General features: G+C 37.3%; 1 protein-coding gene across 1 annotated transcript in view; it reads right to left on the bottom strand.

Annotated features, from left to right (window-relative positions):
* LOC113052296 (nuclear receptor ROR-alpha-like) overlaps positions 1-13,886 on the bottom strand; it is a 28,538-nt gene extending 14,652 nt beyond the window's left edge. Inside the window, exon 1 of the mRNA XM_026216733.1 lies at positions 13,556-13,886. Within this exon, the coding sequence (XP_026072518.1) occupies positions 13,556-13,715 (160 nt within the window). The 5' untranslated portion in view covers positions 13,716-13,886. The remainder of the gene's footprint in view (positions 1-13,555) is intronic.
* Positions 13,887-14,681: the final 795 nt, after the last annotated feature.

Genomic DNA, 14,681 nt, shown 5'->3' with positions numbered 1-14,681 from the left:
GGAAAGACAGCGAATCTCCTGTCATTGTTCTTTCCACTCGTTTCTAATTGGTTTAACTACTCGGTCTCACTCGCAAACAGTCTCCCCCTGAGTCTCTTTGTTTCTGTCTGTTCACATTTCCCTGTAATTCTCCTTCCATGCTCCAAGGAACAAAGAGCATGAGGATGTGCATGGAAAAAAAATGGCTGAGGCTTGAGAGGATTAGACCGCAATAACAATGAAACATTACAGGAAGCAAAGGTCAGACGGACAGCTAGTATCCAGTGAAATGCACTTGCGGTGAAATGTTTTGCCATCCAAATTGTTGGGTTAAAAAGATTCAAATCAATCATTTTAATCATCCATCTACACACACACACACACACGCACACAATTATATACACTCACTGCATAATCAATCATACTAAAATGTAACAGCTACACAAAAAAAACAACCGGAGAGCACATGACCCACTGGGTTTCAAAATGCGTGTCAGTTGGCGGGATGCAGGGTGCATACTGGGTTATTAATTTTTTTAGGATGGCTTTTAGGGGAGTGTGTGTGCTTTCAATCTTTAAGAGATTAGTCAGAGCTGAAATCCCACAGAAACTGCCTCAGGATTGAGCTAAAACTACTCATTTGGTGATTTTCTCAATCCCGTTTAAACCGGACGCTGGGAGGACTAGCATCATCCAATAACGTGCCAAATAAACCTTGCATAATATCTCTAATAGATCGTTCACTTCTCAATTTTACTTTTAACAATTAATAAGTGAAACCACCGATGATGATTGTGTTGCTGAACAAACAGATGGCCTCTTCAGCTCAAAGCCTGGGGGTCTGATTACATCATTCACTGGTTTATCAAAGCTAAACACAACATGGATGTGTACTTGTGTGATTTTGAGTTATGCAGAGTTGAATGGGTTTGTGCACGGTTGGTTGAGTTCATTCCCACACTGAATAGTTTTGAGGCCCTGCTCATATGAGAGGTAAAAGCTTGTCAAAGTCAGTTGGTGTCAGAAACTTAATGAGAGTTTGACACAGTGACTCTGTGAACCAACTGAAGAGCTTATGACTCATGGTTAGAGTTGCACTTTGCTTTTTTTCAGGTGAGCTGACCATGTTGGGGGAGATGTGAGTACATAAATATTTGAGGTTTTAACTTGGAAACACTTAGGAATCTGATATGTTTTATTCATTGTTCAGGCGTAATGTTTAATCAGATAAGGACAGTATTCTCACCATGTTTATGCTGTCCCTATTTATGAAAATAGCCTTTTTTTTAGCCTTTCATTTGAATGAAGTCCTGATGATGTGGAGTCTTTTGTTTGACATGACTGATGAAGTATTTATAGCGCTCAAAGCACAAATCCATGATAAGAAGGATCTTCAAATCAAAAACATGTTCCACAAGGATTCATTCCCTGAACAAACAACACAAATCCCAAAACCTTCTCCCTCATTCGCCGGAATTATACAGCTCTACAAGCTAAGCTGCTTACCAATGAAGGAACTGACCAAATCTGTATAAAATGAATATAGATTATAAATTCACTACCGTTGAAATGTAAAAATATTATTATAATTGTATAAAAAATATTATAATAGTAAAACTGTAGTATTGCAAAATATATATATATATATATATATATATATATATATATATATATATATATATATATATATATATATATATATATATATATAATTCTAGCATATTTTAACATGTAATTTATTCTTGTGATTCAAAGCTGAATTTCAGAAGCCAATAATCCAGTCCTCAGTGTCATGTGATCCTCAAGAAACATTTCTTTTTATTATTACTATGAAAACAGTTGTGCTGCTTAATATTTTGGTAAAAACCATGATGCATTGCTTTCAGGATTCTTTGATGAACTGAAAGTTCAAAAGGACCACTATTTTTTTTGACATGCTACACTTAATTAAAAAAAAAAAAACACCACACTATAGTAAGCATGTCTAAATTCTTCTTTTATTATAGGAAATGAAATGAATAAAAAAATAAAGAAAAAGAGGTAAGGTCAACTTTTGTCGGTATGTAATTCTCAATGTTTTTGCAAGATAAAAAAAAAAAAAATTAAAATATATATATACACATACACGCGCGCACACACACACACACACACACACACACACACACACACACACAGGACCTGCTTTTCTTACACATGGTTTCTGGACCACGAGTTAAAGCTGGAATGCAGGCCATAATGTTGTTTCCACTCCTCTCTGTCTTGCACTCTGTTTGACTCTTGCAGTCCTCTTTAAACTCTTAACTATGTTCGCATCAGCAGCTGTCAGTTACACTGATGACAGGTATTCTCTGCAGTTTGAAGATCACACTGATATTCATGACAGGCTCTAGCACAGGCTGAACACACTCCCTGGGGTTCAGATATACTGATAATCCCTGGAATTCATTAACGTCAATCAAAAATTTAATATTAAAAAAATGGAAATGTTATATAACGGATAGTTCAGACTCTGGATTTTGATTGGAAGAGCTGCGTTGGAAGCTACTGTTAAATGCAGATAAACCTTTAACTGTGACCACAGACTATATTAATGTGCCAGGTTTCTACTTTATTTGGCAACTGTAAACAAAAGCTAAGCTAATCTACTTCATTACTTAGCAGAACAATGATTTACCTAGATAACTGATATCAATTAATGCAATTAGCTTTTATTCATTAGTTAAATTGATGAATTACTTAAATGATTATTTATTAAAATAAGAAAAGTTGTGCATTTGTACTACACAGTACACACTTACCAATTTATACGGCCTCAGACCGTGACTAAATAGATTAAAAATGTGACAAAAAATTGCAACCATATTTTAAAAGATACAACTGGCAATGATTGATAAATGATGTTCATTAGACATCATCTCGTTTCAGTGCCACTCCGCATTTTCTGCACGCAATAATAATGGGTTTTCAAAAACGACATCCGTTACGTGATATACAGTATAAATAAATAAACAAACAAAAGACTTGGGATATGAACTGATCAACTTTCTCGTTTTATCTTTGGCTGCATTCTAAAGATTTTCTATTTTGGAACATAATGAGATACTGAGCATGTGAACATGTACATGGAATTTATTGCTATTGAAATTATATTTTAACTCTGTTTAAATGGATGAACAAAATGATCTGAATAAAGAGGAGTTCATTTTGGTGAAACGAGATGTTTTGAGAACTTATAGCATAATTGAACTGTTTTGTTTTTTTTAAACCAGAACTCGAGCTCATGGTGAGTTTGGTGAGAGGTTTACATCTGACAAACTCAGTCGATGATTTGTTCACAACTGAGCTCAGAAATGACTCCCTCAATGAATTGCTGAATCGTGTTCTCCTGTTTTTCGTTTGTATTATATTACTAGCTTGTGAGATTAACATCAGCCTTTTTACTCACTGGCAATATGACAATGTGTAACTGAAAATACATATTCACAGTCACAACTTTCTGGAGCAATGGACCATTAAATAACTAAAGCGCAACATGGAATAACAAAGTTTATATGTCAACACAAAAACCTCTATTGTACAACCCCATTTAGCAGATGTTGTGGTCTTCTTTATACTGGCCTTCTCTTTATTTGAGCTGAATTAAGGCTATAAGATTACGGTCCAGAGGAAATGGAGAATGGCAAGCATCAGTCAGTGAAATGGCAGGTAGAGTTTCACATCATATTTAATTGCCTCTCCAGTCCATTTCTCTCTCTCTCTTTCACATCCTTCAGACCACTCTTTCTTTTGTATTTTTCCATCAGTCTATTTCTGGCTGACAAGCTTCCAAGAGATGATGATGGCATTTACGTAATAGGCACAGACGAGCACACACACACACACACACACACACACACACACACACACACAAACCCATGGAGATCCAGACAGCACTTACACAAACACTCCCACTGTGCATTACAGCACAGCACTGAGATTATGCCAAATTGGGTTAGTAGAGCAGGACTGGGTTACACAGAACAACAAACACACACACTGAGAAGGTACGAGAGGGGAGGAGAAGACAAGAAGGAAGTTAAAGGGAGGGGAACGAGTGGTCATGAAGTGGACAGCCAACATCAGCTCTGTTCATTGCTTATGACCAGCTTTGCATGTTAATCTCTGCGAGTAAAAAGCATGCTGATGTGCCCCTGCCGGGCGTAATGAGGGGGCTATCGGCTCCTGCTGTGGAGAGGAAAATAGCGGTTATGTGCCAAATGGAGGGAGAGAGTGAGAGATCACTGAGAGATCATGGAGAGTGTGTGTTAGCAGCAGGGTAACAGAGCTCAAACGTCCAAAGGGATTAATAAAACCTGGTTTCCAGGGACTCTGGGATATGTGAAGTTTAACCACGCACAACAGCCAGAGAACTGGAAAATATTTTCCAGAGTTTTTTTTTGTAGCACGTTTGTCAAACAATTCAAAAGATAAAGTGGGGTTCAAGAGTCTAATACCTCTTTGTGAAAATGCTTCTATTTGTTTTCAACATTGATAGCAATAAGAAATGTTTCTGGAGAGGCAAATCAGCATGACTAATGACCGCTACTACTTAATAAATAAATAAATAACATTTTTATTTTAGAAAATAAATTAAAAATTATTAAATGTATTTAATTGTAAATATTTTTTTAAAAAATCCTTAGCATAATTAGTTCCATTTTTACTTTAATGAGAGAGTACCACCTTAACTCCACAGGTTTTTGATAAAAAAAAAAAAGTTCTCCAGCATGACTTGAAAAATGGAATAAAGAATTAAATGGAAGAAAGAAAAACGGACCGTCTTTGTGCAGAGGAGCTCACATGATAGATGTTACAGCTCTGATTAATTACTGACTTACAAACAAAACAGAATAAGAATAAAAAGTATCTTCATTTTAGGTCATAGTGTAAATATTTACACACCCTCAAACATCCTGTTTATATCTTGAATGCCATGTTTTCAGCATGATCTCAGACTTTTGGCCCCCACTTTTGTTTAAACTATGACTAGGAGCAAATGCTGTTCTGTCAATAATCTATTCATAAAACCATTTGCTATGTCCAGATGCATAGTGAGCAGACGCCAGTATAAATTCTTACGTAACAGATTGCTTTTATGAATCACCCACGAGATGTCACTCTCAACTGCACTAAAAGATGTTATCACATTTAACAGCATGAGAAAAGGGTCATGATGTCTTTACAAAGACTACCGCCCCCTCATGGCACAAAAAAATGACACCAGATCAAATCCATTCACTACTGAACCTCCTTGAGCATCATTCTAAATAAACAAGCAAATCAACATTTTAAAATCTGTAAAACCTGCACGTTTCCTTCTTATTGAAAATGTCTCCTGTCTATAAAGTATTTCTTACATACAGGCAAGAAAATGAGAGCAGAGAAGGAGAGGCGGAAATAGTAGAAACAACTCCGAGAGAATAAAATACTCTTTGAATGTAGACTTTATATAATCCCAATCACTAAGGATTAGCTTCATTTTACATAAGCCCACGGCTCAGCTCTCTCCTCCCTCCCATCCGGATGCTGCATCTGTCAAATTACTCATTTCAGCCATTGCCAGGTTTCCACGAACAACAAATCCACTAGCATCTCCTCTCCAAATGACTGCCGCTTAAAAAAAAAAAAAAAAACATTGATGTGTATTGATGCATATTGCTATATTACTAATAGAACCCACATTGTGACACTTGTGAAATCCCAGGTGAATAACCAGAGTTTGCCATTTCCCCCACTGAAGGGAAGTGGTGTGACTGAGAGCAGCTAATGCATCGGAGTCACCAACACATACAGATTTACAGCCAGCCGTAACATTACAGGTCAATTCAAGTCAAGTCACCTTTATTTACATAGTGCTTTACAGACATGTTTCAGACATGATGACGAAGCATTTTTAAGAGCTGTTCTGCTCAATCAAACTTCAACTGGTTGCTGAAGGTGGAAGCGTGTGTGTTTATAAGTGCAGCGAGAGAGCTGCTAGATTCGGTCCTACTGCTGCGGTGTTTAACAGGATGGAGGATGAGTTTAATGGAAAAATGTAATGGCTTTATTGACGTCACCACCGCTTTAAAATTCCACATCGGTCTTACTCTGGATGCAGATTTCCCCGGGCCTGCTTCTTACGGCTCCGCTCACTCTCATGATCTCGAATTCATCAAAGATTGCTCATCAGCACAAAGCCCTCTGCCTTTCATCTAATCCACAACACTACTGCCTTCACATAGGGGGAAGGCATTTCCTTACAGATGTTATCTCATGGTCTGCTCTCACTTTTCATTTATTAACAAATGCAAACGAAAAGCCTTACAATGCCACAGACACCTGATGAAATGAGAGATGAGAGATTTGCACACACAACGCCTAGTTTTAACTGATGCGTTTGTTGGGGCAACTGGTTTGCCCTGTTTGGATGTGGCTAGCGTCACGCCTAAAACTTTGCTTGTGTAATGTACACAGGCGTACCATGCTCTATTGTCACTTACATTTTTAAATAAGCGGCAGAATTGGAGTGGATTCGAGGAATATCAGGGAGAAGTGAAAAATGGAGGCTACACTTTTATTCAGCAAGGATGTATTCAATTGTTTATAAAAGTGGCAAAGACCGTTGCATTGTTATAAATATTTCAAATTAATGCTGTTCTTTTTCTTTTCATCAAAGAATCACCACATAAAATATTAAGCAGCACAACTTTGTTTCTTGAGCACCAAATCAGCATACTAGAAAGATTTCTGAAGGACCATTTGTAAGGCTGAAGTAATGCCTGCTGAAAATTCAGCTTTGTGTTACAGGAATTAATGACATTTTAAAAACAAAAAAAAAACAGTCATTTTAATTTGTAATAATATTTCAAAATGTTACTTTTTTACTGGTAAGATTTCGTGAGCAAAGAAAAAAAAATCCAAATATTTGAACAGTAATGTTTTTTTTTTTTTTTTGTAAAAGTGGATTTGTATGTTAATTTAAAACATGTAGTTTTACTTAGAGTATTTATAGATTTATTTATTTTTGTTTATTCTAGCTCTCATATAAATTGTATTATCCAGCCAAGTTTATTTTTTATAAGTGTTTTACAAGACATTTTTGTAATCACCTTCTAGAAATAAAAGATGAGTTTGGTTAATTGTTTCTAAATTATATAATATTCTATTTATTTAGAGCTTCCCACTGTGATCACTTACCCTATTTACAGTAGTGTGACAACATATCCTACAGAACGTGCGTTCAATAAACTGAAACGTTTTTCTGGGCAATGGCAAAACAAGAACAGGAGAAGAGAACATACTGAACATTTATCAAAAGCTGAACTAGTACTTCTCTATGGTCACTGTGGTTACAGTATAACTTCAACAAGAAGGTCTGTGGTAACAACCCAGAGGATGTAAATAAGCCCTATGAGATTTATGAAGTTACATGAATGCTTCACTAAATATTCCTGACACATTTAGTTGATCAAGATAAGACGGCCCATTGTAAAAGGTCTAACAAATGACAACACTGATCACAAGAAAAAAAGAATCCCAGCTTTATGAAATAACAGATGTTCTCTCGCTGTACTGTACTCACATACCAGCTCATTTGCACATGTGCTGTATCAGAATAGATCATTCACCTGCCTTAACCAGTGGGAAAACTGTCACTGAAGACAAATAGCCTGGTTTTAATCCAGCAGCTCAATGAATGAGATGTTTACTCTTACAGGGCAGAGGTCAACTTGCTTTTTCAGAACACTGAGAAAAAAAAAGACACGTTCACTTGAATAAGACTGCATGTGTAATTAGAATTGCACAGGTAATTATCTAATTATCTCCGAGCAGAGATGATGTTGAATAAATGTGTTCATACCTTTCATACCCCACATAATAGACCTGTAATATACCCCAAAAATATATACTACTAGGAAACATGAAATAAGTTTAATGTTGTTATTGATTATAAAGGTTTTTTATAACTAAACACATGTGAAAGGTCATCTTAAATCCCCTCCTCCCAGCTAGAGTCCCCCCAGTGAATTTTGGCCATTTCCACCACTGCATTCATCAACAAGAGGGCCAAAAAGAAATTAATTAAGGCATGCAAGATAGATAGATTATTTTGTAATGAAAAACTTTCTACAGATTACAATGCTTTAATATTTAGTCACTACATCAAACATCGTGTGTCTATAGATTCTCATGTTTTTTTTTTGTCAAAATAAATATTTCCACCTATAGCAGAATTCAGATAAAATACAGAAAAACCTGAAATAAAAGAGAAGTCATCTTAAAAAGATCAAGTGTTACTATGTTTTATAGAACAATGACTTCTCTGGTGTAAGTGTACATGCATCAAAATGATGGATAGTCTGATTTTAAAACTGAAATTGTGAAACAGGCTGGATTTGGCTGCTATACAGTATATACAGTGGATTAATCTCATACTAGCACTAAACTACGAACACAAACTAAAAGTCTTTTACAGATGTGTCTTTAGATGCACTGCAGTGGCACAAACAGTAGAGCTCGGCGCTAGCAACAGCAAGGTCATGGGTTCAATTCCCAGGGATGGATTGGATGCAATCTTTGTCACTTTGGACAAAAGCATCTGTGAAACCCATTAAGCGCTGCCCTTGTGCAGGTATCACAGGCCACATTAAAGAAAACCAGATGCACCCTGAATATTTAATTCACTCACTTCTCTGTGCTGAATTAACAATGTGCTGTTTGAGATTATGGTTTGTCTGCCAGCTGCTCTGACATCATTCAATAAAAGTGTAACTTCCTGCCAATGCCACGAATCATGCAAGCATCCAGGAATGCGTGTGTGTGTGTGTGTGTATTCCCCCAGCTGCACAAAACAAAGGAAGATGTTTTGTCCAGCTTGCCTGACATGACACTCTGATATATTGTACAGAGATTATCGCACTGTTTAGACTGGAAAGCAGCTCACTGGAAAATGAGATTCAACACAAAACATCTTCTCTTGGAAGGTCAGTGTGCGTACTGACAGCCGATCAGATTAAAGAAATGCTTCGACTAAACCCAAGCACTAAAGCTTCTGTCACAAGAATGTTGTGAACATCATCAGCGATGATGAAATAGTCACTCGGAGAAACGTTTCTGCAGAGGAGAGAACTTGGCTGCTTTAGCTGACCAACTGCTTGTTTGATAAGTCTTAAGGAAGCCCTGTTTAACTGGGATGGGGGGGGGGGTTTCCAAGTAAATAAATTAACACCTCCAGGCAGCTATTTCAGGCATCCAAGACCACCTCCCATCTCCTTGAGTGGAGAAATATAAAAATTGCAACAATAAAGCTTAGCAAACCCACATTTAAAAGCTTGTTTCTGACATTAACTTTTCCTTACATATTGTTTTTATGCTCAAATAGTATTAATAAGTGTATATTTCATGTTGGGACTGTATGCGCTCATTGGTTAGACCAAGTGTGCATCTCAGGTCCCTGGCTGTTTCTATGGGAACTGGAGTTTCTAATGGCAGCTGCAGTAATGCGATGACTTTACCAACCGGTGATTGTCTCTTTTTTTTATTTAGTTGGAAGGCAGGACCTATTATTATGCACATTTAACTTTCTCCAATTCATAGTACCGTAATATAAGTAAACTATCTGAAAATACTATGTCAAAACTATGACATGTCACCTTTATTGTTATAGCCAAAGCACTTCATAAAACAGAGGTTGTTTCAAAGCAGATTTACAGAATTGAACAGGAAATTAACAAAATCAACGAAAAAACTTAAAAATGAGGTAAATCCAAATTTCTGCAAAAAAGGCAGCTGTAGCTAGACAATAGTGCCATTATTCAGCTCCCGTTCAGTTCAGTGTAATAACTGTGTAATGTTCATTAACTATAATTAGTCCTTGTAATAGACCCCTTACTAAAACATATACACCACTTAATTTTTGATGTACAAAGATCAAATTATCAAATTACAAGTGTGCTTACTTTTTTTCACATATAAATAAAAATAATTCAATAATTGGCTTTTACGTCTTCATGACTGTACTAAAGAAATGTAATAAAATATTATCTGGAACATATTTTACTTTTAAATTTTCAGTATATTAACGTATTATTTCTACACACTATTAGTGTTAGACGTATAAACCTGAAAAAAAAAAGTTGTATTTCTTTTATTCTGTTAAATATTAGGGCTGCCAGTAGAATACAATTATTTCAGTTCATTCTATGATCTTTAGAAATCATGACCGCAGTTTGAAAACCTCTGTGCTAGTCAGCATCATTGACAAATTAGCTCCACTCCTATGGAGCACAAACTTCAACTTTTTTGACCAGCTATAGAAATCACCTGATTATTACACAATATATACCAGCATGGTTCATGAGGAACCCGCGAGCTGAAGCTGCTCTAAATGTAAACAATCTAGCAGCTTTCTGGTATATGCTGCAGGGGAAACATGAGGCCATCGATGGGACTCGAACCACGGTTACAGCCCAGCGGGGAGTACAGTGCAGAGTATTCAGATAAACCCAACCAGAACACTTGCACCCCATTCTTCTGGAATCTGACTGAGCAACAAGGTAAAAACAGCAAAAAAAAAACACCTTTTCTAAGAATGTCAGCTTACCTACATGTTTCTCTCTGACTTAGTATAAGTGGTTTACAAAGTGAGTCATTTTCAGCTCAGGTATGGAGATATTTCACTTTGCTGTAAACAAGTAAATCTTTGATTTTGTATTTGGCATTTCAAACAAAATACAAAACCTTGGAAAGAAATGGAAGCTTTATACATAACAAACGGACAATTTCCTCCAACTACCGACTTTGGTAAATGAGTGTAAAGTGAGATTCCATGCATCAGAGTGTATCATGCAATCAAATATTCCACCAGATGGACAACACGCTTCTACTCTTCTACTAAAAGCAGCAGTTAGTGATTAGTATCTACCTGAGACCTTGCCTTCATATCAAAAGCTCCTCAACAACCACATTTACAATCACGTCAGTGTTCTGTACTCTTGAACTTGTCTAAATCCACAGCAATTCTCAGGTTACTGTCAGGCCTGGTAGCAAAAGTCTATTAGCCTAGAGTGAGAGAAGATACTACATAACTCTCAGTTTAATGCAAACACCTACTCTAACCAAACATCATGCTATGGCCATTTTGCAACTATGATTTGAAGGGTGTGTAAAGTACTTTGCCTAGCAGCATTAGATGGGGCACACCTGTAGCTGCAATTATGCCTGTCACCACTGCAAAAACCCTCTGTCACAGTGCAAAACCCTAGGCTAGGGTGTCTGCTCTCTTTCTGACAGTATGTTTCATAGGTTACATTCACACTGCGAGCCAAAGTGCTAAATTAACAATTTTTTTGTATAGCTGTTTACTAGATAAACATCGCATTAGTGGGGTCGCATCAACCCACAAACTTGAAAAACATCCCACAAGTCGGCTCAATCAGGCTCAATTTTGAGGCCCACTGCACAATAGCTTCAAGTGGACATTAGATGCTCTGCGATGGCCTTGCACATTTTTAGCAGAGTGCTAGTGTGTAGCAACTTGTCCACCCTGAAGCCCACCACCTCCACTGGGGTGAAGAATTTGCGGAAACCGAGTTATGTAACTCACATCAGTTTGGGTAGGTATTCCCTGCACTTGTGTAAAATATAGAGCTTTTAGAGAGACTGCTGAGAGGAAGAGTCTCAGCTGCTGAAGGGGAAGAAGACTATCTTAAAGCGATAGTTCACCCAAAAATGTCAAACACAAAATAAGATATTTTGACAAATGCTGAAGAAAGTCATTCAGGTTTAGAACAACATAAGAATGAGCAAATGAGGACAGAATTTCCATTGTTTGGGCCTGGGTGTGAGGAATAATATCAGAATAATTTTAAAGTTGCGATGTGACATATTTTCTTCCGTATTGTGATTTACATCCAAGTAAAACAGATTATTTAAAAAAAAGAAAAAATGTAGGGTGGAGACTAGTCTGATCCATCATTTGTTGATTGGATGGAGGCAGATGTGAATGTGAGCTTGAAAAGAAGAAAAAAAAACCCTTACAAATGAAACACATTCATGGATGAATCATTCACAAGTTCAGCCAGATGACTTTAGGGTGAATATTAATTCCATGCTGACTTTATTGGTCTTCGTGTTTCATACTAACACCCTCACATAAAATCAGCCTATTTAACTCACATGGGTCAAAGACAGAGAAAAGTTTTTATGAATTTACCAAGGAGAAATGGACTCATGTGGATCTTTTTTCTTTTTTTTTTTTTTTTTGATGTAAACTATGTTGTAAATCTCAGCCAGTGTAAAAACTAAATAAATGAATGAATTAATTAATTCTCCTGCGCACCTTGAAATTAGTCTTTAATACTGAGCAACTCATTTGGCCTATCCTCAGGGACAGTTATCTTAACTAAGCAGGAGAATATGAGAATATAAGTTCGCGGGTGAGGAGTAGCCTAACTCTTTTCCCGAGTCTAACTGAAACTCCCCGAGCAGCCGGATCCATAACCGTAGCCTACCTGGCTCCGTCCTCTGGTTATGTAACAGGGACACTACACTAGACAGTGTGTCCGCGAAGAGAAAACTGTGCAACTGTGTCAAAAACAGGGAAAATATGGCCTGCTTTAAAAACCGAACTATGACATGAATCCCAATTTGTTTACACGAGCGGTAAAGACGTGAAAATACCCCTTCATTTCCTCTCCTTGTGTGTGTGACTTAACCTGTTACATAACAGCGCGCGCGCAAGCACAGCACAACGCCTGCCAGACACACGGGCGGAGTCTCAATACCGAATGAGCTGCCTATTTAGACTGCATATGAAGGCTACATGGTTGCATATGGTGCCCAAGAATGCTGCATTCATAGACAGCTCAACTAGGTTTTGAAGCACAGCCGCAGACATGACTGCCAAAAGCCAAGCAGACCCGAAATCTGCTTTGACTTTGTCAATTATGATCGTCTACCGAATGACACAAACAGACATTTCTTTTGACTTACATCCACAAATAAGAGATACAAAAGGGGTGTGGCAGTTCCATGTAAAACAAACGGCTTTGTGCTTATTTACATGAAATCACCACTTTGCTATGCAAATGTAGTCTGTGCTTACAGTGGCCTAACATACAGTACATTGCATTTAAGTCTGTGTAGTAGTGCTGAAACACGGACACGTTGGCCACAGGGCTGTCTATAGACTACAAACACAATGAGAGCAGAAGATAAAGCTGTGACAGTCGTGAAAAACAACAGCACTTCTTCATAAACTACTTAACAGCATGTGATTAATATCACAAATTACAGATAGCAAGTAGCTCTGAATGTTTGGGCTCGCCGACAAATGTGTATATCATTAGTTAATATGCTAACTTGACTTCCACCAGGCCTCCATATATAGGTAAAATAACATGATGTTTAATCTATTTAATCAATTGTAAATTCAGCGCAAGTATGAAACAGCTAACGTTAGTTCTAGCTTAAGCTAACATTTGATCTCCGTCAACTTGATTAAGCTGGAAAATAATTCACAAGCAAGTTTCGGTTCTTTTCCTTCAAGCCTTACCCTTGTTGGTACTTGAGCAACTCTGTCGCCGAACTGGTGCTGGTTTGTCGGTTTCAGCTTTGCTGTCCAGTTTCACCGGGCTGTCCTCCACCGAAGCGTCCGCTTCAGAAGCGCTCTTGCGCGGCGACGCGACGGACTCTGGCGGAGACTCCATGTTCATCTGCGGGCTTCAGTTACTATTACAAAGGGATCGCTTTGTTAAACAACTCGGATTCGTTTTACATCGTCTTTTGGTGCGGATTGTACTTGAGCGTGTGACAGATCTGTTAGTGTTCATGGGAGCGGGTGTGGCCCTTCTGTCCACAGACAGCGCTGTTGAGCGCGAGACACGGTCACGGTCACACAAAACATACACTGACATGCTCCAAACATTCCAGCGAAGCCATAAGGGGCACATTTCGCTTAAGATTTATTTACATGAGTGTTAATTAGTTGCTTGCTTCATAATTGTGTTAGTTGCAAGTATGAATCAGTTAATACTAATGTAAATGTAGCCTAATTTAGAACTTAAATGTAATTTTCATCTAAAATTAACCACAATAACATTTATTTTGTACATCTCTTCGTTGTAAACGCAAAAATGCTAATTGTTATTCATTAAAATAAATAATTAAACTATATTGTATTTAAAATCTTCTTCATTTGTTAACGTTTACTGCAGTTAAACATAGCCTACTTAAAAGGGCTCAATGAGTCGGAGTTGTGAATTTATAATCACTGCGATTCTTTCCAACCCATTCAGTTAACGAATGAATCGTTTAGACAGACACACAATCAAATATAGATCAAAATCAGTTCAACCGGTTCGACTCATATTTGTTCATCGGTGCACTTTAATAATCTTTGGCAGGTACTGCTTATATGGACAACTGAGTGAGGCTCGTCGTTAATATTTGAGTTATATATATTATTTTTTAGAATATAAATTTAACAATGATTGTCAAGTTCTTTGTATCAAGATGCAGGATGTTATTAATAAATGCCCGTATTTTCTCAGTGACTCAAATATTGTGTCGCCTAGACTCTTTCTTTCCCTCACTCACACTCACACTCACACACACACATACATACATACATAGCATGCTTGACATGTGATGAGCGAACATGCTGCTGACGTACTTCCGCT

Source organism: Carassius auratus, chromosome 32, assembly GCF_003368295.1.
Source record: "Carassius auratus strain Wakin chromosome 32, ASM336829v1, whole genome shotgun sequence".
In the NCBI taxonomy this organism is placed as follows: domain Eukaryota; kingdom Metazoa; phylum Chordata; class Actinopteri; order Cypriniformes; family Cyprinidae; genus Carassius; species Carassius auratus.
The sequence above is the reverse complement of the archived record's forward strand: the minus strand, read 5'-3'. Positions and strand labels throughout refer to the sequence as shown.